The 25,014-nt window shown below is 44.1% G+C and overlaps 1 protein-coding gene across 3 annotated transcripts in view; it reads right to left on the bottom strand.

The window, feature by feature from the left end:
- Window positions 1-25,014, bottom strand: part of PPP1R26 (protein phosphatase 1 regulatory subunit 26) — a 68,334-nt gene that overhangs the window by 36,489 nt on the left and 6,831 nt on the right. For 2 of the 3 annotated variants that reach the window (XM_040324095.1, XM_040324096.1), the window contains exon 3: window positions 8,028-8,136. In XM_040324095.1, coding sequence (XP_040180029.1) covers window positions 8,028-8,136 — 109 coding nt within the window. Of the gene's footprint in view, window positions 1-7,975; window positions 8,137-25,014 lie in introns of all 3 variants that reach the window. The other variant, XM_040324097.1, reaches the window with a different exon arrangement.

Below are 25,014 nucleotides of genomic sequence, written 5' to 3'. Positions count from 1 at the left end.
GAGATAGTGTCAAGAGAAAATCTCTCTGATGTTTCCAAAAGGAAGGTTCCTGAAGAACCGAGAGCACCAGAGTCAAAACTCATGGGGGAAGAGATGGGCCAAGAGGGGAAAGTATATGACAAACCCCTTGCACACAAAAAAAGGGGACCCACCAGGGAACGGGCCGCAAAAAGGCCACTAAAAGAACACAGCCAAGGCTGAAATCTGCCCCCAAACGGTGCTTTAAGCAATTTTTAGATCCAATCCAAGCTTTAAAAACAGCAGGACCCTGGACATTGAAAGTACGCCCGTGGACGTCACTCCATCCCTTCGCACCAAGAGAGGTGCGACGGTAGATCCTCCGGAAGAAGACTACGGTGCCCTGTTGAGATGACCGAGTCAGACAGACCCTGGTCACCTAAAGTCTGGCTTCCAATAACCATGTTAAGCAAGTCAGTGACTGTACAACAGGAGGAAGTATGGGACCTTGAGACAGGAACCTCCTGCCCTGGCAATGGCCAGGGTGCCTCCGCTACCAGGCGCCCGATATCAGCGTACCAAGGACGCCGAGATTAATCTGGAGCGATTAGAATCATCGGGATCTCCTCAGCATCCACTCTGTGGAGCGGCCAAGGAAGCAACTACCATGGAGGAATGGCAAAAAATCACCGATACAGACAACACAGGGCCACCAGCGCGACTGACGCGTCTGTACAAGATCACTAGACCTGGCCACTAACTGACACCCTTGCGGCGGAGACAAGCTGCCAGGAGATCCATGCCATGTGAGGCTCACCTCCTGCAAGGGAGCCGAAACACCCCAAGCACAAAGACCAGTCGCCCTGGTCCAGCATCTGGCGACTCCAGTAGTCTGCCTGCCGGCATACCTGATGGTAGACTGAAGCCACGGCCGTGGCGTTGTCCGGCTGAAACCAGATTGGTCGACCACAAGGAGAAGCATAGCCTGATCGCCTAAAATAGTAGGACAATGAACAGTAGACAGCACCTGGTATTCCCAGGCGGTCTTCCACCAGGCACTAGCCAGGCCCGACCCTGGGTAGCTACCGAGACCAGACACATTCAAGGAGGTGTGGTCATAGGTCCACGCAAGTCCAGCGACTCAGGGCCGACTGGACCCCCCGGTTTTGTGAACCTCCAGGTTCACAACCCGTGAGCTGGCATTCATCGTAAACACCGACCACTGGAAGGAAGGAACAACTTCCCGGACCGAAGAGTCGGGAATCTCTGTCACCAACTCAGAGAGACTCTGACTAGGTGGCGCACAGGAATCTAATGATTTCAGAGACAAGAGATTTTTACCACCTGGACAGTAGTTCCACTGGAAAACCAGGGTGTGGAACTGGGCATACAGTACCACCTTGAAGGAGGCTACCCACAGACCCTGAACCAGCAGGCGCCCGGAGAGAAGACCGATTGCGTGATGCCAATACCTTCTCCGCAGACTGAAGAGTCTGCAATTTCTCCAGGGGAAGAAGGACCTTTGCCACTGAGGAGTCTGGATCAACACTAGATACTCCTACGCTGAGTCGGAACCTAGCATGCCCATAATTTGAACCCTGGGTCGCACACATGTAGGGCAGGCTTGCTGCCACTGAGCTACACTTTCTGGCCTAAACGTTTAACATCCACCCGAATCTTCGGAGGGTCTGAATGGGAATAACCCATCCACTAGGTCGGAGACAGAAGCTGCTCTCAGAAGAAAGTCGTCAAAGTAGCCAATGAGGCAAAGCCTCGCTGTCCCAACAAAATTCAAATAAGTGCGAGCTCCTAGCTGAAAACCCATGGTGCTGACGCCAGATCAAAAGGGAGGGCCACAGGCTGACAGAGACCCTTCTCTCATCACGAAGCACAGAAAAAAACACTGTGACATGTGCAAAACGGGACATGCATGTATGCGTCCCTGATGTCCGAGGACGTCAGGACATCCCCCGGATGAAGCGCAGCTACCACCGAACAAATGGATTCCATGCGGAACTACCCGACGTTCACAAAGGTATTTAGGGCCTGAGGCCCATAGAAAACCCCAAAACTCTCGTCCTGCAGGAAAGGTAAAATTACCTTGCAGCTTAGCAAATCCCACACTGCCCAAGGCAGACCGACGTGCCGGGAGGGGAAGACACAAGGACAGAACTTTGTTCTGTGGATAGGAGGAAACCCTATCTAGTACTCCGAAGAGACCACCTCGCAGACCCACTAGTCGGAGAGCAGGGAGGTTTCACTGAATTGTGAACCTGCAAGCCGCCCCTCCCACCTAGAGACAGGGAGGGAAGGCTATATACATTGGCAGGATTTGGGTGCCGGCGTGATCGGCTTATGCACCCAGGGACAGATTAGTCCCCCAGCTGGGCCTTTGACGGCCTGGGAGGGTTGCCCCTAAATAATACACACACATAGTGTGTATGTATATTATGTAGGTGTATGCACACATGTCTTTGGAGGAAACCGGAGTACCCGGAGGAAACCCACACAGACACAGGGAGCGACAATGCAAGCTCCAGGCAGATTGGCGTCAGTGTGCAGATTCGAACCAATGACTCTTTTGCTGCCAAGTAATGGAGTTAAGCACTACACCACCGTTTGCATAAAACCATTCTGAAACAGACGCCCAGGATAACAAGGGCGCAGCATTCAATGAAGCATCACAGACCTATATGAGATGAGGCCCTGGACCAGCTGGTCCGCTAGGCTAATAACCTCAGGAGAGAGTCGGTGCTCCTCCACTGTCTGGTGCAAAATGCTCACTCTGTGAGTTGTATACAGCACTAGGGGTCAGGACTACTCCAAGATGGCCGCCGAGCGTTCAGAACGCGGCCACAGGAAAAAGGCCAGCACAATGTAAGCTGCGCAATAGCGTGGCTACGACAAAATGGGCGCCAATGGGAGTTTTCAATGTAATTGAAAAATCTCCCAAAAAATAGCGCCAGCGACCACTGAGACCCCAGTGTAGTGGCCACAATAGGCCGCAAGCCAGACCCCAGCATGGTAAACATGGAACGGGTCAGTACTTCGGATCTTCTATCAGTCAGATCCAGACAAGTAGGGGTTCCCGCCCGGCGGTGAGGGACTACAAAAGCCCTTAGTGGCTTTTCTCATTCCGCATCTCAGAAATTATCAAAGAAGGGCACAGAAGGAAAAACCTACACAGCGGTCTGATTTGTGTGATCCAAAAAAGACCGAGCCCTCAGCGGAAACCCAGCTGCACTATGCAGCTTAGGAGAGTCCCTTGCAGCAGTAAAAAGCGCACCCATAAATGCCTTATTCTGCCTTTTTTTTTTTTTTTTTTTTTTTTTTTTTTTTTTTTAAACTAGGTACCTAGTCCATGGCTCCATAACAGAGCATTCCCCAGGGGATAACGGGGGAAGGGGGCACTCTTTTACCGCCCGCCCGCAGTCCACCCCCACCCTGGCACAAACTGTGTCCAGGACTAACAATAAAAACTCTGTGGGAATCACAGGTGCCAACACCTGCTGCCACCACCAGCATGTGGGGAAGGACCCAGATACTGACTCCAATATTTACATATAGTGTGTATTATAATATGCACACCTGTCCATACAAATAGACAAAAGCTCCTAGAGCCCTATTCAGGGCCTCTCACCCACTTGCTGCGCTGACCAGGTGTAACCAGGGGACTAGGAGGAGACTGCACAGCGCTGCCTGTGAGGAAAAGAACCGTGAGGTAACTTTTGCAGGGACCTGTGTTTAAACAGGAAAAGCCTCATAGGGCTGTTTTATTTAAGGACAAGTCACAGATACAGCATAAAAAGCAAAACCATTACAGGTGTCACCAATCAGTCAGCGTCTGCTGAAGTATAATCATAAACATCTGTGCTCATCACAGGGCTTTTTACCTCACAGGAAAGCCCAATACAAAAAAGAAAAAACACAGGCCAGATAACACAGTCCCCTCAGGAAGGCCCCCTCCCCCCTGACAGCGGCAATGTTAGCAATGCAGCAAGGGAAAGGAGCAGGGAAGTAAGGGGAAGGGACCCCCGAACCCCAGGAATGCCCAGCTGTACCAACCCACCGAAGCAGGAGGGACTGTACTTACCCGTCCGAGCGAGGACTCGCTGACGCATTCCTGACAGACCTACAACCGCAATGGAGGTAGCTGTCGGCCCGGTCCACTGTGATTGAGGCAACACCACAGCTCAGTCATATGTGGACCTCGGAGCAAAGCTCACCGGCCACCTCAGGAGTCATGAGGTATGGCGTGGCAGACCAAGCCTCTTTGCAAAGGTGTGCCCACGCTTGCTGGTCGGACTGAGTAGACTACAAGGATCTATAATATCCAGCCTGTCTCTCAGCCAACAGTTGAAAGAAGATTCTTCAAGAAAAAGTAAAGTAAAATAAAATAAAATTTCTCCTCAGGGCGCTGGGCCCAAAGGGAGCCATACGTCCTTCTCCTTTGCTAGGCAGAACGAAACTGAGGCTGCAAGCTGCAGTGAGGAGGGTTATGTCTGGAGGGACCGCCCCCTGGGCGGGGCTGTTCAACTCTGTTAATGTAACATGTATTTAACTATTTAACATGTTTCTGCCTAGTCCTCTCCTGTAAACAGGGAACATAACCCACTTGTCAAGATTTAAGGAGCTGTGTCCGTCCATGGACGATAAGAGAAATATGGTTTTGACAGATACCCGCTCCCACTTCCAGGGATCCAAAGCAGAAGTTTGACCCCCTTCCCCCTGCAGCCTTCTGAGATACATCACAGGTCCCAGAAGACTGAGGGACCATTCCCAAAGCATAGCATTGGTTTGCGTATAAGCAGTGGGAAGCTGACTGTGAAGCTTCAAGGCTTCACTGCCAGTTTCCTTTAGTTTAGATGCCGGGGCCTGGACCCGAAGCCAACTGAAGAATCGGCTCGTGTGAGGACAACACTAGATCCCTGGACAGGTCCTTATATTAAAAGTCAACAGTTACTTGTATTTGTAGCTGCTGACGTTTAATCTTTTGGTTTTACTGTACAACACAGGACAATAGACTGACACCACTAATGCTGCAAAAAAAAAAATCACACTCTCTATCATTACGTCAGCGATCCCCAAACTTTTTCCACCCCTTGAAAGCCCAAATCCATACATTTTACTCCCTCCAAAATAAGTACTGGGCTCACGCTGCAGAAACATGTCCAATACAACCAGTACCATGCTGAGTGTGTCATAAAACAAGTCAACAGATATGCAACCGTCATATCTGGGAACGTCTGAAAATCAGAGGGTGGAGTAGCGGGTGGAGCTAATAGGTGAATATTTTTCCATGGCATTATATATTAAAATAAAGGTAATGTTTGTTTTTTGTTTTTTAACATAATGTTGATATTAATGATATATAATGCTAATCCAACGTCAGTGATGCAAGAGAATTGCTAAGCAAGTTTGTCCTTCAGCAGAATAGTAACTAGACCTGGTGATATTTAAAGATAATGGTGTCCTTTTGACTAAAACTTACTTCAAAGGCACGGACAGGAATGTTATTACCTCTCTTTGGGTTGTGTTTTGTTTAACCACTTCATTACTGGGCACTTAAACCCCCTTCGTGCCCAGACCAATTTTCAGCTTTCAGCCCTGACGCATTTTGAATGACAATTGCGCGGTCATACAACACTGTACCCAAATTATATTTTTATTGTTTTTTTCCCACAAATAGAACTTTCTTTTGGTGGTATTTGATCACCTCTGCGGTTTTTATTTTTTGCGCTATATACAAAAAAAAGACAGAAGATTTTTAAAAAAAAAAACAAATTTTTTACTTTTTGTTATAATAATATCCCACTTTTTTCTTTTTTAAAAAAAAAAAAAATTTCCTCGGTTTGGGCCAAAGCGTATTTTTCTACATATTTTTGTTAAAAAAATCGCAATAAGCGTATATTGATTGGTTTTTGCGCAAAAGTTATAGCGCCTAAAAAATAGGGGATAGATTTATGATTTATTTTTTAGTAGTAATGGCGGCGATCTGCGTTTTTTTTGTCAGGCCTGCGATATTGCGGCTGACATATCGGACACTTTTGACACAATTTTGGGAACATTCACATTTATACAGCGATCAGTGCTATAAAAATGCACTAATTACTGTATAACTGTGACTGGCAGGGAAGGGGTTAACACTAGGGGGTGATGAATGGGGTTAAATGTATTCCCTGGGTGTGTTCTAACTGTGTGTGGAGGGGGACTGACTGGGGGAGGTGACCGATGCTGTGTCCCTATGTACAAGGGACAGAGATCGGTCTCCTCTCTCCCTGACAGGACGTGGAGCTGTGTTTACACACAGAGCTCCACGTCCCTGCTGTCACCGCCGATCGCGTGTACCTGGCGGACATCGCGGCTGCCAGGCACTCGCATCGGCTTCCCAGCGATGCGCCGGGCACAGTGTTTCCCCGCTGCGCGCCGCTGTAACAGGACATCCAGGGACGTCCAACCGACACTTGAGAGACTGCTCAGCTGCTGAGCTCTGATGAAGAGGCCCCTGACGCCTCGAAACGCGTCAGCCGGCAGTGACACACCTCTACATCCCCCCTATTTTGGAGTGCGGTTTGAGGGGTATCCACCACAACGTTGCTGATAAGCTTTCCATTTCAGTTTTCTTGTGAGTAGTTTTCTACTATCATTTTATTTTATTAAACCTGCCAACGATACTAGCTCATTATGCCTTTCTTTTGCAGGGTTTTGGTTTTTTTAAATGGAAGGGATTACTTCCTCTTTAAATCCTCAACTACCATGGTAAAAGTACTGTCCGAAGTCTGGTGGTAAGAAATGTTTAATCCATGGTTTTTATAGATTATTAAACTTTTCTAGACTGTTTTTATCTAAAGCTTTGCATGTAACAGAGTTCGGTTCATTCTATGTTTGGTTTCGGCTAACAGAGTAGGTGTTTTCCAAGCTTTAGCTATAGTTTGTTAAGCAGCTGTTAAGAGCTGTATTAGAAATTTAAACTGTTTTCGTTGTAGAAATTCCGGTCTTAAGTTTAGAAAGGCTAATGCCGGGTCAGGAGTGTCATGGATCTTGAGATATTAAAGTGTTTCTACTTGACATCTGTTACACAGGAGAGGGACATTCAATGCAAGGACACCGGCTTTTGAAATGCTAAGTGGAACCAGCTTGTGAAATACCTTTTATTGTGTTCTGCAGGTTAAGAGCGGGTGTCGGAGACAGTCCGTCTGGCTAGAATTAGGGATTGAAGGTTAATTGAATCTATTATGTATGTTTGAAGATGCATGTGTTTACGCTAAGGGACTTTGTATTGTTCTAAAGGTCAGAAGCCTGTCAGCTGTATTGAATTAGCACTCTATTGTCTAAAAGGAATGTAACCTCTCAGAGGTAGTAATTAAGTAGACCGGGTTATTGTGTACATTGATTACCCCCTGGGGCTTCTGTCTCAATACACAAGTCTTTCTATCCAAGCTATTGGACCAATCCCTGTTGACTATTTCAAGTCCTCATTTGCATGGTCAAGGAGGACCTGAGTGAAGACTGCATACTTTACAATTGACCAATAGGAAAGCGGTTGTTGGGAGTGGGATGTTCCAAATTCTGTATAAAAGTGTGATGTGTACTTGAAAATAAAGAGTCCTGTTGGAACTTACATACAGCCTGCCTGGTGTTTGTTCTTAATGGGTCCGAATGGCACATAGCTGTAATTCGGATCCCGGAACCTTGGATGACTGGACCATCAGACGTTGCAATCTGCAAGCTGACTCAATGGTAGCAGAGGAGTGTCGGGAGAGCAGAACCGGGCGAGAAAGGATCTCGTCACAAGGAGCAATAGTGCTTTCGAACATTGCTAAGGCAAGCATGAAAATAGATTTCCAAAAGCTATGTGGGGAGCATAGGAATATCATCTGCAAACAAGCACACATTATTACGATACCCACGTAATTCTATACCTTATTTTATTTTTAAACCTGGATTGCAAATAAAACATTTTAGAGGCTGCTTGCTATGAGCAAGCAAAATAAGTACTTATTAGCATGTTTCCTACCTCAAGACCATAAAGAGGCAAAGACACATGACTATCACAACCCGGGAAGTACCTGAGACATCCTCTTACAAAATGTTCTGCCGGCATTTCTACAAATTTCCTCAGGGGACAGCATAATATAAGGTTCCAGTTTCCAACCTGGATCAATGGGTGACCTGCAACTGCAAAGAACAAAGCAGCAGGTCACAAGTGAGCTGAAAAGTACAATCAGGGCCTTCAGACCCAGAGAGACTGAATAGAAGGTAATGGTAGATACACATTTTTACAAAATATTGATTTCAAAATCTAGCAACTAAAGCAGTGTCCAAATAAGAGAGTCAGTATCTTGCTATAAAAACAATCAAGTGATCAAACATATTTTCTTTAGTAAAGGCCTTATAATAATGTTCCAGAGCCACAATTTCCCCAAAATGCAACCATATTGATTGGAGGGTCATTTTTAGTCCAGTGACTGAAAACTGACAAACATTAACTGCTTTTTTCCCAGAGGCTGTATATATACAGTACAGTCTCAGCTGCAAGTGGTTATACCAGTGATCGGCTTTCCAGTAAAAGTGATCAAGCGGCTTTAAAGCCACTTGATCACTTTTACAATGCTCAGGAGAGACAGAACATATGTAAACAGTTATATGGAAATTCCCCCAATGGGCTTTGTAACAGCAGTATACTGAGTAAACAAATAAAGTAAATATGTAAAAAAGAAAAACAATCTTTATTAGTCTAATTACAATGTCATATCGGGAAATTTTAAAAGATATACTGGCTATATAATATGAACATATATTCAATAGTGCAATATGCAAACGCAATTTTTCACAGCGTTACATTAAAAAAGAAAACTCCGACGCCTTTCGACCTAAACAGTATTGGTCTTCTTCTGGGGGAAGGTTTGCTGTAGAGAAATGCATAGAACAATTTATACAACTTTGAACATATTAAGAAATACATCAAGTTGATTGTATATGATAGTGGCAATATCTACCACTAAAGAATGAAGTGGGTGATTTCATAGCCAGTAAAATTGTAAAACCAGGCAAATGATATGGAGGGCTCTGTGATTGTCTCCAAACTCCCCAAAGGAAAGGAACCCAGCAGATGGAGGGCTTGCAGGAAGCCACACATTGTATGCACCTGGAAGAAAGGGAGGGGATGGATGGCACCTGCAGAAAAATCCCAAATAGTGGAAATATATATTTTAAGAATCAGAATCAAATCAGTAAAGTAGTTAAATAGGCTAATGACGAGATCTATATAATTATGGGTTAAAAGGTTGTTATTAAAGTGTCTAAATGTCCTGTTTCTAGTAAATAAATGAAACTAATTTAATGGGTGTTGGCGTGTTGCATAGTATATATGGTATGTTTATTTGGTCATCAAAAGTGAAACTGAGTGTAATATTATATATAAAGATTAGGGATGCACCGAAATGGAAATTTCAGAACCGAAACGAAACCGAAATAAAAAAAAAATTCAGTCCGAAACCGAAACTTACTTTTCTTTGTTTTCCCCCTATTTAAATTTTTTTTTCAATAATTGTATGTATTACATGATGGTCACAGTGGCTGCGTGTGATGGGCACAGTGGCAACGTGTGTTGGCACAGTGGCTGCGTTGGATGGGCACAGTGGCTGCGTTGGATGGGCATAGTGGTGACGTGAGTTGGCACAGTGGTGACGTGTAATGGGCAGTGGCTGCGTTTGATGGGCACAGTGGGGACGTGTGTTGGCACAGTTGCTGCATGTGATGGGCACAGTGGCTGCGTTTGATGGGCACAGTGGCTGCGTTGGATGGGCACAGTGGTGACGTGCGTTGGCACAGTGGTGACGTGTGATGGGCAGTGGCTGCGTTTGATGGGCACAGTGGGGACGTGTGTTGGCACAGTTGCTGCATGTGATGGGCACAGTGGCTGCGTTTGATGGGCACAGGGGCTGCGTTGGATGGGCACAGTGGTGACGTGTGATGGGCAGTGGCTGTGTTTGATGGGCACAGTGGGGACGTGTTGGCACAGTGGCTGCGTTTGATGGGCACAGTGGCTGCGTTTGATGGGCACAGTGGCTGCATGTGATGGCACAGTGAGGCTGCAATTGATGTTTTTTTTGGTAGTCAGAGAAGGCAAGCATGGCTCAATAACACAAAAACGTTTTTTAAAAAAAAAAACGTTTGTGTGTTATTGAGCCATGCTTGCCTTCTCTGACTACCAAAAAAACATCAATTGCAGCCTCACTGAGCCACTGTGAAAAAATGGCAGATAACATTTTTTTTTTTTATCTGCCATTTTTTCATTAAGAAAGTGCTGGTCAGTATTAAGTTAACCACTCCCCCCCAATCCAGCCATTTCGTTTGTTAACTTTTAACAGGTTCTGTTCTGCTTACTTGTTTTAGCAGCACAGCTCCCTCCCTGCCCACATGCAGCGCTCCGAGTTCTCCATCGCCTCCGGGCGTGACGTCAGCGCGGCTCACGCCGCTGGACTGAACCAAGAGACTCCCCCATAGGAGGGGGAGTGAAGAGGGGAGTAAAAAAAACTGAAAATTGGGCTAGGAAGAGCGCTCGCGGCAGTCGGCACACAATATGTACAGTGCCACTGCCGCTGCCCGCGCTCTGTACTGCTCTGGCGGCCGCGGCTACATTTTTACAAGAACCTGCCACCCCTCCTATACGCAATGGTACCGCCCACGGAGGGCGGTCATTATCGGCAATTTTAAATGTATTTCGGCATGTCCCCCAAATTGCTATTTTCGGCCGATATGTATCGGCCACCGATATATCGGTGCATCCCTAATAAAGATACTAGGAGGTGAAAAAGAAAAAGAAAAAGAAAAGGGGGGGGTGATAAAATGGAGAGAAGTGATGTGTGAAAAAGCTTGCGGATGGAGTGATATAAAAGTGAAATTCAAAGACTGCCTAGGATTAAATGTTAGGGTGCTAAGGTTAAATAGAGTGAAATGTTCGGCTCATGTGATAGTGCCCAGCTATGATTGAGCTGGGAGAGTGAAGACTTTACAGGCGAGAATGTCAAAGGAAACATTGTATAAAATAAAGAAATGTGGATATATATAAAAATATTAAAGATAAAAAGGTTTTAGTTGTAGTTTGGGTTGGATCAAATCCACCAAAGCAATGTTGACATGACCCAGCCCAAAGAGTGGCTTACATAACAAACTGGTCGATCTATTCTAGTTCAATTTATTACTCACATAGAGCTGTGTGTGTGTATACTGACTGTCCATCCTGACCTGCATGGGATCATGGAACAATCCTCTTGCTGCCATATATTTATATAAAGTGCCAATGAATTGGTAAATGGGTGCTTGGATGCAGGCGCCGCCCCCTCCCCCCATCCCTACAGGTGTCGCATTGGGGCCACAGATAAGCAGTTGGGTCAGCTGTGCACAGAAGACAAAGAGGAACATCCACTCCCTGATCTCCTCTGTGACTAATGAACCAGAAGCAACAAGTATTTTGTCACTTACCGTTTTAGTGCTGCGTTTCCCTGGCTGGTACAACCAGGGAAGCATCTAATCAAACCAATCTGTGTTTGAGCAGATGCTTTGAAAGGCAGAGGAGACATTAAGGGTCTAATACAGCAGTCCCCAACCTTTTTGGTACCAGGGACCAGTTTCGTAGCAGACAAACTACAGAATCCCATCCGGAACTGGCAAAACCTGGAGAAAACTGACAGAGCAATTTTCTCCATTTAAACTCTACATTCTGTCTGAGAGTCATGGGTGGGACGGGATCTCCAACCCTGTGTCCAGGTCAAATAACGAGGGGCTGGTGAGAGCAGAGAGTGGAGGAAGGTGGAGTGTGTGCAGCTTGTTACTGCTGCTGCATCAAGACAGACCTGCGTCCGGAAAGCTGTCTGCCCTGTGTGAGACTACATCCCTATGAGGGTGGACTTCGTGTTTGACAGACTGGGAAGGTTGGGATAGCTACAAGGGCCTGTGAGACCAGAGAAGGGTCTGGGAGAGCCGAGGTGACTAGCAAGTCCAAGGGGGCTGAAGAAAGTCCTGAAGTCTGGGAGACAGTGAGCTAACCCAGGGGCTGGAGAATCCTTTTTTAATATTATAACTATTTCTTTATTTTTTAATTGAGACTATACCTATACATACATGTTGTGGTCTGATTTTGAGAAACTTTATAAGTAATTTTATGGGTATTTCTATTTTTTTTTTATTTCCATTGTCATTTCATTTTGATTTTCATTTATACACAGGTTTTTCACAAGTCAATATGTGTTTTTCACGCTTTCTCCCTTTTTTACAAAGGGACACACTTGAGGGAGGTTTGACCCATATTTCAGCTGTTTAAGTGCCGTTTGATTTACTGCTTGATTAACTTAATTGATTCCTCCCTGCTGTAGGCAGGGCTTTTCATCACATGATTGTATGTTTTGTGTATATATTTCATTTGTAGTGTGAACCTTGCTAGCCATGACTAAGCACTGACGCCAGTGCGAAACGTTGGCCATACTGATTTTTGTGGGCTTGCAGTGACTGTATGCACAGTTGAAAATAAAGACATCTCTTTTAAAGAAAATTTTGGAGTGCGGCTGTCCAGCTTTTGTTCTTTTGTTTTTGGCTGGAGAATCCTGTTGAGACCAGGAGTAGGCAGGTTTAGCAGGGAACGGCAAGGCAAAGTAAGCCTAGGAGCCAGGAGGCTTGGCATTTTCTGTTGTGCGAGTTTACTGGAGAAGAACTTCTGTGTGGGAAATCCTGTGTATAAACTTTTATTTTGTTCCTGGTTATAAAAATGGGCTGCCATGCCCTGAAACCTGATAACTGACTGCTGTGGACTCGCTGAAAAAACGCATCTACCACTGAGCTAAACAACTCCCAATGTCAAAGGATAGAAGCAGTTTTCATCCATGTGTCTTCTCCCGGGTCTCCCCCCAGCGCCAATGTCAACCTGTCGACAGAGGGTGGGAGCTGCCAGAACATATCATGTTAACCACTTGTTAATATAAAAGACTCCTGCTCTCTAGAGCAGATTTCCAGCTCCAGTTCCGCCTGCTACTAGGATGACATTGGCAGCAGAGATAACACACAGGCTCAGTGACACAGCAGGAGGTGAGCGGCAATTGCAGTCTATGATAGTCTTGCTAATTTTTATCTACAGGGAGTAGAAAAAAAAATCTAAACCGGATTTCCTTTGCCAGGAATAAAAAGTTTTCCAAACTTTCCCATAGATTCTTCTAGTTACCAACTTGCGGCTGTCCAAGATAGTTTGAATAACTTTCTCTGAACACCCTTTCAACTGTAAGATGCACCACTCAGCCTCCAGGCCGTCAAATGGAAGGTCTGAGGGTTTGAACGCAATACTGGTCCCTGATGGAGTAGATCCTTCCGATCTGGTGGGGGCCAGGGAAGATCCACAGAGAGGGTCTTCAGAGAGGAAAACCAACTCCTCCTGGGCCACCAGGGGGCAATCAGAACCACTTATGCGTGATTCTGAATAATTTTCCGAAATACATGAGGTAGGAGGGGAAAAGGAGGGAAGGCATAGGTCAGAGCAAAATCCCATGGGAAGGCGAGAGCATCCGTCCCCAAGGACCCTGTCTCTCTCTCTAGTGAGAAAAAAGCCAGCAGTTTTCCGTTGAGATTGAAGGGAAAAAGATCCACTGCAGGAAGGCCCCATCTTAGCACAATCTCCTGGAACGTGCCTTGATGTAACTCCCAACAGCCGGAACTGACGCTCACTCTGCTCAGATAGTCCGCTAGCGTGTTCTCTGAATCCCTGATGTGGGCTGCTCTAATTGAGGTTACATTGATTTCTGCACAGGACAGAATCTGCTGTGATAGCGTTAGAAGAGACTCCTAACAGTGCCCCCTTGCTTGTTCAGGTATGCCACCGCTGTGGTATTGTCTGAAAATACCAACAGGTCTTTCAAACTGAGCCTCTCGCAGAGCCAAGAGAGCTTTCCCTACAGCTAGCAGTTGCCTGAAATTTGAGGAGCGTCCTGCCTCCTCTGGTAACCAAGCTCCCTGGGCCTGCCAGCACTGAGAGTGCACACCCAAGCCCCACAGACTGGCGTCTGTAGTAACTTTTACTGGAGCATGTTGCACCCAGTTCTTCCCTCCCTGCAGGTGTTACCGCTGCTCCCACCAGGAGAGATTGAGAGAATCCGCTCTTGGAAGTTGAACTAGCTAATCCAGAGAATCCTTCCGGCGATCCCAATGGTGCAAGAGAAACGCCTGAAGGGGTCTGGAGTGTAATTGGGCCCAGGGTACCCCTGAGATGGCTGCAGTCATTAAACCCAATAACTGCATGATCCGCCGAAGCGAGGTCTGTGGGAGCAATTTGAAGGACAAGTTTCAAAATGTTCTCTTCGGGAAGAAAAATCTTCTGAGCAACAGAGTCTATTAGATAACCCAGAAAAAGTATGCTCTGGGAGGATACCAGACAAGACTTCCGTTGGTTGACTTTCCACCCTAGATTCTGAAAGGTCTGCAAAACCAACTGCAGATCCCAGATAAGGGACTCTATGTCACGGGCAAAGATCAGAAAATCCTCCAGATATGGGACAATCGATACACTCTGTATACGAAAAAAGGCCATCACTTCGGCCATGATCTTTGTAAAAATTCTGGGCGCTACCGAGAGACCGAAAGGGAGGGCATTGAACTGCCAATGACTCGGCCCGTTGTCCATGAGAATCACAAAACTGAGGAACTTCCAGTGGTTCTGGCAGATTGGAACATGAAGATAAGTGTCCTGAAGATCCAGGGTAACCATGAATACCTCTGGTCACAAGATTCCTTACAGAGTAAATGTTTTCCATCCAGAACCGTCTGTAGAGAATACATTTTTCAGGATGCTTAAATTGATTACCATCCGGAAGCCGCTGGAGGCTTTCTGAACCAGAAAGACGTGGAAATAAAATTCCAGGAATTTTTGATTTTACGGAACAGGGGAAATGACCCCTTCTGTTTCCCACATGGAGACTAGATTCAACATGGCTTGTCGCATTTCTTGGTTTCTCGGCAGATGAGTAAGAAAGAAATCTTGGGGGGGGGGGGGGGGGGGCTAAGATTTTTTAATTCCAACCTGTAACCCCTTTTCAATGTTTGAAGGATAAAAGAATTGTCAGAAATCTTTGCCCATTCCTTGACAAAATGGGACAACCTTACCCCTATCCTGGCATCACTGGGGATTTTTGGAAGGGGCCGAAGCAGTAAAGAGAGTCCCCTTCTTTTGCTTATCTTTGTTAAAAGACCACTTTTTCTTCGCCTGTTGGTTTCCAAAACAAAGCTAATTTTGGAACTAAGAAAATGCTTCTTATTCTGTGGCTTATTCTTTTGAGAAGAAGGGAACCGTTTATTCTACTCAGAGGAACGAGCTAGGACCTTCACCAAGGAGGAACCGAATAAGAGCTTACCTTCAAAGGGAATGCCCCAGAGCTTGTTCTTGGAGACCAGGTCCCCCTCCCAAGACTTAGGCTGGATTCACACCTATGCAGTTTTAGTGCTTTTTGCACTACAAATGCATAGGTGTAAATCTAGCCTCAAGCCAGATTGCTCATCTGGCTGAATTAATGAGAGCAGAAGACCTAGCTGCTGCTTTCACAGAGGATGCAGCTGCATCAGCCAAGAAGGCTACTGATTTGGCAATGAGTGGGAGATACTCCCTAATCTCATCTTTAGGGGGTGTCAGACAAAAGGAGATCATTCAGATGCTGAACCCATACATCCAAATTCCTAGCCACACAGGTGGATACTACAGCTGGACCCAAAGACAAAGCTGAGGCATCCCAGGCCTTACGCAGCAAAGAATCGGCCTTCCTATCCATTTGCTCTTTAAGGACCCCCGAGTCTTCAAAGGACAGGTCTGACTTTTTAGAAACCTGTGACACAGGAGCATCTAGCTTAGGACATTTAAAGAAAGTCTCTTCAATTTCAGATATCCTCTGCTGAAAAAAACGTAGGGTTACCCGCCTCCCCCACCGATGCAGAAACCCCATCAGATGAGGAGCTTGGGTTCTTCCCTTCTTCCAGATCTGAGGTATGTGAATCACTGATCTCAGAGGGGTCTAACTGAAGCTAAAGTTTCTTGAGTTCTGGGACCAGAGATAGATGGTCCCAGACCTGCTGCCCTGTCATTGAAAGACCAGAAGAAGGCTACCTCCTCCTTCATAGAAGACATTAACTTTTTAAAAGAGGTAGTCTCTGAACTAGCCCTAGATGGAATACAATCTTTACAAAAAAGCCTTTTATATCCATCAGGCAGCCTGGCTCTACGGTTTCCGCATTTCTTTTTCATCTGTTTATCCTAGAAAAAAAAAAAAAACAAAGAGAAACAAGAGCCATAAGAAAAGAAGGCCCATACAAAAAAAGGTCCCCTGCTGCATAATCACAGACAAGGGCTTACCTTGTGGGTAGTATGGGAACCAGAGGCTGCCGCTGGTTACATTTGAGCGGGTGCTCCCTCCTCAGGCCTATCCTCAAGCTCCATTGGCGAGTGGCGATCGGCCGGGGGAAATAGGCTGCTGTCCCAGGTAGCATGTCCTCAGTGTACTGCGCCATGTTCCTTATGAACACGGCACCGGAAAATGCGTCTCGTGACTTCCGGTTCCGGGGCCATCTTGCCGCGTCACTGAAAGTCCTCCGACATCATTTTGGTACACAGACAAGGCTTCCACCAGCAGAGCTGGGGAAAAACCTGAAGGAAGTTGCAGTCACCTTTACAGGTAAGCAAGTAACTCCAAAAACAGGGAACCCTTCTGTCCGAAAAAAACAGGGACTGAACACACCCAGGACTTGGCCACAACCAGTACTGGATGTTGCCAGAGCAGGAAGGTCCACCAACCACAGGAAAAACAAAAAATGTGCCAGTGCTCCTGGAGGGTCTGGAAACACAAAACAATCGAGGGTCAGAGGAAAGGAAGGGGCCTTTTAAATTGTATTTGTGTTTCCTGTAGAGGGCGGAGCCAATCATCTCTCAAGTAGCTGTCCTGGAAGGTGAGGGGGTAAATCACACTGTTATACAAGCTGTACACTCACTACTTTACATTGTAGCAAATTTTAATTTCTTCAGTGTTGTCACATAAAAAGAAAGAATAAAATATTTACAAAAATGCGAGGGGTGTTCTCACTTTTGTGAGATACTACAATTGCCTATAAAGTTCCTTAATAGAGGGGTTTTATCTTTCTTTGGATATCAAATATGGGGATGTTGGCAAACTCATTTGTTAGGCACTACCCATGTGAAATATCATCGCGAGAGTCAGAGCATGAACTATAATTTTAGGTAAAAGTATGTATAAGGGCACTCTTAGTAACAGACCAAGCAGATATCAGTCTGTGGAAATAAAAGAGGGTCTTCATGCACTTCCGGCAGCACTTGGAGACGCAAAAACTGGAAGGAAAATTAAAAGAAAAAAAAAAAAAACACCTCTTACTGCAGAACCTTATATTTCCCAAAAGGGTAAAAACACTTACAAAAGGGTGGATGGGTAGAAAGAAGTACATCATATATTAGTAATATGGCAGGTGGTCCAGCATACTAGTAGTCCCAAGGAGTCTCAGGGATATCCGGAGGTGTAATTCTATAGTAACATATTCTGAAGTGGCCAGATGATGGAAGTCACGCCTCTCCTGGATACTGGGAAGACAGCATAGAAGCTGAATCCAGGAAGTGACCTCAGCAAGAAGAGAACAACAACCAGCGTGGACAGCAAACCAGAAGTGTTCATCAACATACAATGCGTTTCGGAACAGCAAATTGGTTCCTTCTTCAAGCAACTGCAACTGCTCATTGCTTGAAAGAGGATCCAATTGGCTGTTTCAAAACGCGTCATATGTTGATGACATCACTTCCAATTTGCTGTCTACGCTGGTTGTTGGTCCTTTCCTACTGAAGTCACTTCAAGGATTCAGCTTCCATGCTGTCTCAGAAAGCCTAGCGGTTTTCCCAGTATCCAGGAGAGGCGTGGCTTCAATCTGCCGGCCACTTCAGAATATGCTGCTGTAGAATTACACCTCTGGATATCCCGAGACTCCTTGAGACTACCAGAATGCTGGACCACCTGCCATATTACTAATCCACCCTTTTGTAAGTGTTTTTAACCCTTTTGGGAAATAGAAGGTTCTACTTCTGCACTTAGAGGCGCCTTTTTTCTTTACAGAATAATTTTAGCCCAAGCCCTCATGTGCAACTCTAAACTGGTAACCTGTAAAGACTTTTAAAACTTCACCTAGGGATATTTTTTTTAGGTACCAGAGTTTGGCAATATTTCATGGGTGTACACAATTTTAAAAGGTCTACACGTTAGGCATATTTACTAGGCATAAACTCATTTGTATGTTACCAAAAAATTGGGTATTTTAGGTTTGTGTTACACAGCTCCCGCTTCACGCTCTGTAATGAGCGATCGCGGGTGCCCAGCAGTGATGGCGCCCACGTCAGGGGCGAGCGCCCCTATTGGCTGTTCGGCGAGATGACGTATAGCTACGTAATCTCGCCCAGCAGAGCCGACCTGCCGCCGTAAAACTGCGGCAGCTGGTCGGCAAGTGGTTAAAAGGCTTTTTATCTTAATGCAGAGAAACACCCTTTTACCTTTACAAGTAGTTTTAGTTCAATATTACCACCACCCCGCCCCCAAATACAAAACTGGAAAAAAAAAAAACTTTTGCTTCTGTCTGGAGTCCAGCCAGAAGGAAAGCGTATGCAAACCTTAGTAACAAATTACTTGCTCCCTTTTGGTCCTGTAAAAAATAAGCCATTGAAAGCATGTTATGAAAGCTATATTTTCTGCATTCATCAGCTCTCTGTGAACTATAAATACCTCTGTCCTAAATTACAGCCAAGGAGAGAAGGGGAAGGTCTTATGTAATCTGAACACTTCCTGTCCTAGGGTGACAACATTACTCATCCCTAGATACAGCATCGTAAGCGAGTGTTGTCACCCTAAAAGAAGGCGTGTTTTTGGCATGGAAAATCAAGTTGGGACTGAAGAAAAAGTTAACATAGTCACACCTAAACACAGGTAAGCTGCAACATATTACATTTTGGTTATTGGGTTTAGACACTTTAAAAAGAAAATTTAACAGACAGACACAAATCTGAAAGGTTTATTAGGTGTACAGGCTGCACACAATTGTAATTTTATCCGTTCGTTAACAAACATCTGAAAAAAAAAGTTCTGGGAACTGGCGATGCACAGCATAGTCAGTATATATGTACACAATAAGTTACAATCCTTCCGATGAAAGGGCTTCATTTTCCAATTTCTTTTGCAAAACAAGAAAGGGTTACAAACTGGAACAGGCAAGGCATTTGACTTCTCGGATCCCCTGTGTTTGGAAAGAAAAAGTCTACAGGACACAAAAGATGGCAGACTTGAGGTCACTAGTCTTCAAGATAAAGTCCTTACTGGTCAACCCTAAAGTGGGCTGGGGCTTCCAGTTACTCAAAAGCTGAAAGGAACTGAGGATTAACACAAAAGTTGGTCAACTGGCAGATTTTCAGCCACATGTGACCCCTCATGACATCAGAAAGTCAGTGAAGGGACAGCATGATTGCTGAAAGATATTTTTTTCTCCTCTACCCAATAGATACGGGCAGCTCCATGCAGGAGCCCCACTACCTGCCTGCACTTTGGCTACAGAAAGTCACCTAACACCGATATCATTGCACCAATATAAATTATTACTGAAGTATGACATTGAATCAGAAAATACAATCAGCAAACTGCTTACATGGTTTAGAACACACTAGTCGGTTTTATGACCAAGTCGTACTACCAACGTAAATTTAGAAAAAAATGGGGGCAATGTAATGTCTAGGAGGTACCATCATGTACAAACTGCAATATTTAAAGCCCAACTCCAGATAAAAAATAAAAATTACTTTGCAGTGGGGCTGCATCTGTACTGCAAGGTTTAACAGTTTAGGTCTAGGGGAAACTTACCTAACCCCTTCACACTCTCCAGCAGACAGCACTCAATCATGCTCTGGTGGTGGAAAGCCCTTTGGTGTCATTGCATACAATGCAGGGCTAGGGACCCTTGCAATGGGCTTGATGTCATCAGGATCTTATACCGCTGGAGAATGAGGTAGAATACACTAAGGGGGGTGAGCTAGTAGCACAGACATTCAGGTAAGTACATCTACTTTTTCATGCCCCCTAGACCTAAAACGAGCAGTTACTTTTCCTGGAGTTGGGTTTTAAGGATAAGTTCACACACACAAAAAAAAATGAATTTCTTGGAGTCTCAAGCTGTTTAAATTGGTTGTAAACCCTTCCATATAACAAGTGAAGTGACTAGCCTCAGGTGATACATACATGAAACAAATTCTTCCACCTAGGTTGTACTTGTTTATCTGCAATCTTCTCTTCATCTGTTCAAAGTCCAGTCCAGTCCAGTAAAGCTCCAAGAGGTGATGGGAGAAAAGGGACCCTCACCCCACAAAAGGAACAGAGCAGAGGCTGTCAATGTGCTAGATTATCTCCCGTTATTTTGTTTTTCTTTTGGAATCAGGAACACTAGTCAGATGTGACTCAGCCGATAGAAGAGGAATAAAAGCAGCAGACAGAAATTACACTTATTGCTCCGGACTTAAACAAGTACACACTAAAGAAGGATACGTTTTGTTCATATTTCATGGGGGAGGTTTACAACCACTTTAGGTTCCCAGCTCCGCTTACCAGGCATGCCAAATAATAAAAAGCACCTGCACATTTGCAGCCAAACCTGAATAAAACCCACTACATGTTCATGTGTTCTCATTCACCACATACTCAAGAATAATTAAAAACAAATAGTTATTGCCTTTCTGATCTTTTCTTTGGATCATGAATAAATACAGGCAGCTTATATTGTTCAGAATAACTTGCAATGTGCTATTTAAGGGACAACGCAGAGATAAACTGGAATGAATGTACACTAAAATCTAATGAAAGATTTATTTAAAAAAAAAAAAAAAAAAAAATGCATGAAGGTAAAGAACCTTGAGCCGTGGGGCACCACTTGTGCAATGCACAACCCAAACTGATATTTTTACCCTTTAGGACAGATAGTTTACAACTGAAGATCTGTCAGCACAGTACAGACAAGATTATGGTAAACACACCTCCCCCAAAGTCACTTTAAGATTAAAAGGAAGCATTTGTTTCAGTCTGGCAGTTCTCAGAAATAAGCAACAATTTTTAAAATATTTAAAGTTATGCTACATGAATAGGAACACAGGTCTAAAGTAGGCGTTATCCTAGTTTGGCTACAAAAGGTGGAAATTCACTTTAAACCCAAAAACTTACTCTTTTGGTTTAACATTACAGAAAACATACAACATAAGATGGAGTCTGGTGCAAAGACCAAGTTTTTTCAGTGCAAAAAACTGAATTTATAAATTGAAATATTATTGCTGGACAGACCTTGCCTTAAAAAAAAATTACATAATTTAACTAAATAATGGGACAAAACCATGTATTTGTACACACAAAGGCTATGCAAGAAATTTGCTGGTAGAGGTTAATCTTCGCTCCTATCAAGGTTGGCTATTAACAGGTAATGATCTCCCTGAAGCTATGGGCAGGAGACATCTACGCTCCACTTGCTGAAGATTGCTTAACTGACACTATTGACAGTGGAGCGTGGAGGCAGTACATGGTAAAACACATTGCATTTGCATTGAGTGTCTGTTCCACACAGTTGGAGAATTCCTATGTACCTTCAGTGATTGTGAGCATACTTAACCCCAGAGAAGCCCTATGTGGCCCGATTGTCATATCAGCCATCGAAATAGAAAAGGATTCATGTGGTCTATGGCAACCATTTAGGGCAATAAAACTCCCTCAAGTATAAGCAATAGACTTGAAAAAGCTTATCCTGCTGTGTAATATTTTTACATTCATTCTATAGGAGGTCCAATGTAGCACACGATACCCTATTGCATAAAGTGGACCCTTTCACAAGTGGCAACCAAGATGACAGAGCGGAGTTCCACCCAAAAGTGGAACTTTAGCTTTAAGCACTCCTCGCCCCCTTACATGCCACATTTGGCAAGTAATTTTTTTGTTGGGGGGGGGGGGGGGGGAGAGGCTTTGGTAGGAGTGGGACTTCCCGTCCTACCTCCACCAAGGTGGCGACTCCTCTTCCCCTAGGCAGCCCCTCCTCCCTCTAGGTGATCTCCTGGGACGTGTGACAGGTCGCAGGAGATCGCCTGTCCATTCCCGGAGCCCAGCGCCACTCGTGGATGTCCAACCGTGAAACCAAAAGCCATCAAGCCCGGATGGCCAGAATATGAATGGAGGCGCTGAGGAGTGACGGTCCGTGCGGCCGCATTGCTGGGCCGTGGAACAGGCAAGTGTGTTTATTAAAAGTCAGCAGCTGCAAAAAGTATAGCTGCTGACTTTTAATAAACATTAAAAGGTTGGAACTCCACTTTAATAAGGCATGGGTTACGACTTGCTATTTATTAACAGCAAAATCAAGGAACCATGCAATTAGCCAGCTACACCAATTAAAATCTGATTGTGCAGTGTCTGTATAGTCTCATTTAGAATTACCTATTGCAATGTGGTGTGACTGCTTACTTAATTTTTTTAATTCCACTTTAAGTCTTGCTAGATCTCTTCAGGCTGGCCCCTTTTGCAGGCCAAGTGTCTTTACTGTTTAAAATCCAGTAATACACCACCACGCCCTGCTTTGCACATGCTCAGTTGCTCTCCATTTTAAAAAGGTACTGTGTCAAATTGGGCTTCAGCAAAATGGCAGCCTACAGCAAGAAGAAACAGGAACAATGCTGCAGGCAATTTACAGCACAAACTAATTTTGATAGCTTACTGTGGAATGTATGTTCCTTGCTAAAGAGCATTATTTTCATCAAGTTATTATGGGTAAAGTTCCACTTGAAATAATTCATTCAATAGATATGCAATCAAGCAGGCCTTCAACTACACCGTTTCTGATAAGTCTAGAGGAAATCACAGTTTATAAAAGATGTGTGGCCCATTTACACAGATTGTCTATTAATAAATAGAATGAACTGTAGACAATTAAAATGATATGAAGCTAAAAAAATGATGCATAATAAAGTTACTTGAGTCAGCAACAAAAGAATACTTTGAAAAAATATTTCTGGAAAACAGCATTGCCCGCTAAAGGTAACTTAACATCAAAAGTTCTAGAATCCATAAAAGACAGTCCAGTCTATTACTACTTCAATATCTGATTTTGGGTTTAACTTAAAAAACAATCTTAAAATGTAAGGTGACTTAAAGGGCTTTTAAATATATAAGCATTTAAAAAAAAAGTTAAAATTATATTGTAAGGGCAAGTTCACACCAGACACAGTTCCATGTGCATTTTGTGCAGAAAAAATGCATGCAGTGTTTTCCATGTATTCCAATGGCTCTAGTTCACACCATCGTCATTTCTGCACCGAAAACTGACTGCATGGTGTGAACTAGAGCAATTGGAATACATGGAAAACACTGTGTGTGCATTTTTAGTGCAGAAAAAATGCACACAAACTGAACGGAACTGCATCTGGTGTGAACTGGCCCTAAGAGAAAGATTCTTACACTTACATCTTACAGAGATCATGTTATTAACCACATGAATTATAATGTCATCAGCCTTAAATTAATCCATTTTCTGTGGTTCTAAAAACCTCAATAGATTTTGAAACACACTTGGGATGAAAAGTGGCCGTGTAGCTCACAGCAATTAGATGTCAGGCTTTTCTGAAAGCCAGAAAAGGGAGGGGCTCATTCACACTATAGCGCATGTGATAACATGTGTTACAACTTTTTAATGCATATTCGCAAAACTCATGGAAATGCGCTGTAGATGTGCCGTTTATGCATAACTGCAACCTAGCTGCTTACCAGAGCTCATATGAGAATAGCCCGTGTGTTGCAGTGCACTGTGCTGCCATAAATTGGGCAGGTGGGAATTTTCTTGCCCTGAGAGACAATTTAGAACTGGATATGCTGGATCAGTGTGCATTACAATGTGAACCAGCCCTAAAAGTTATCTAATGGCCAGCAACAACAGGCACTTTACACCAGTTCATATTTGTAGTAGACTATTGGGCTTCAGAAGTGCTGCAAATAAAAAATAAATAAAAATTACAGAATTTGGAACCTTTCTTAATGTAAACCCTCTAAAACCCAAAAATTATTAAAATGAGTGCAAAATAAAACCTTCAAGTTGCAAAGAGGCAAAGAAAAAAAAAAAAAAAAAAAAAAAGGCAAAAGAATTAGAAAGATACCAAACTGTTCTATTTTACACGTTACTTAAAATTTACAAAAAAAAAATGTTTTCATTATGGAATGTTCGCCATCAGACACTTTCAAGAAACTGGCATGGAACAACTCACCGTGAAACTGAGCAACCTGAAATGATTTACTTCACATACAAGTAGCAAAGGAAAGCATGCTGCAGGATGAAGTGATAATCCCAATGTCCTGGGCTTACTGTTTGCCAGAGATCCAGACATGTTCTAAGACCGTGAAAGCCCAAGCATTATGTCTGCTTCTGCTGTATGAAAAGATTCACTTACAGAATACAATTTTATTGAAAATATATATTTTACTAGATTGAGGATTTTAGCTAATTAGGGGCCGGGTCAGGCTGGGCAACTAATTATAAAAAGGAATTTTCATACCCATATTACAAAGCTGAACTTATATGATAAAAGTACGCCAAGTACAATTTTAAAATATTACACAATTTTTTTACAGCGCTAGTTTTTTTAATAAGTAAAAATGGCCTCCTTTCGGATGTCAACAGCTTACCTGGCATTACGAGAACGACCTTAGCTCATGTAATAGCAAATAGCAAAGGTGCTGAATCCATGCAGCCCAGCAAAAGTACAAATGGGCATTGGAAAAAATGGCAAGCTTGCAAAGATTCTCCACTACCCACACTTGGGCACTGCCATGATAGAGTGGAATCAGCAGACCAGAAACTACAAAGGCTTGCAATGATCGGGAAGACTACATGTAGGTACAGGAAGCATCAGATGAAAAGCAAAAAAAAAAGGGGGTATCGATCTGCAATGTGCTGCTGACACCAGAAAGGCAGCCATTTATTTTA

The sequence above is a fragment of the Rana temporaria genome, chromosome 9 (assembly GCF_905171775.1).
Source record: "Rana temporaria chromosome 9, aRanTem1.1, whole genome shotgun sequence".
Taxonomy (NCBI): Eukaryota; Metazoa; Chordata; class Amphibia; order Anura; family Ranidae; genus Rana; species Rana temporaria.
Note: the sequence above shows the minus strand (reverse complement) of the source record. Positions and strands in the feature narration are given on the sequence as shown.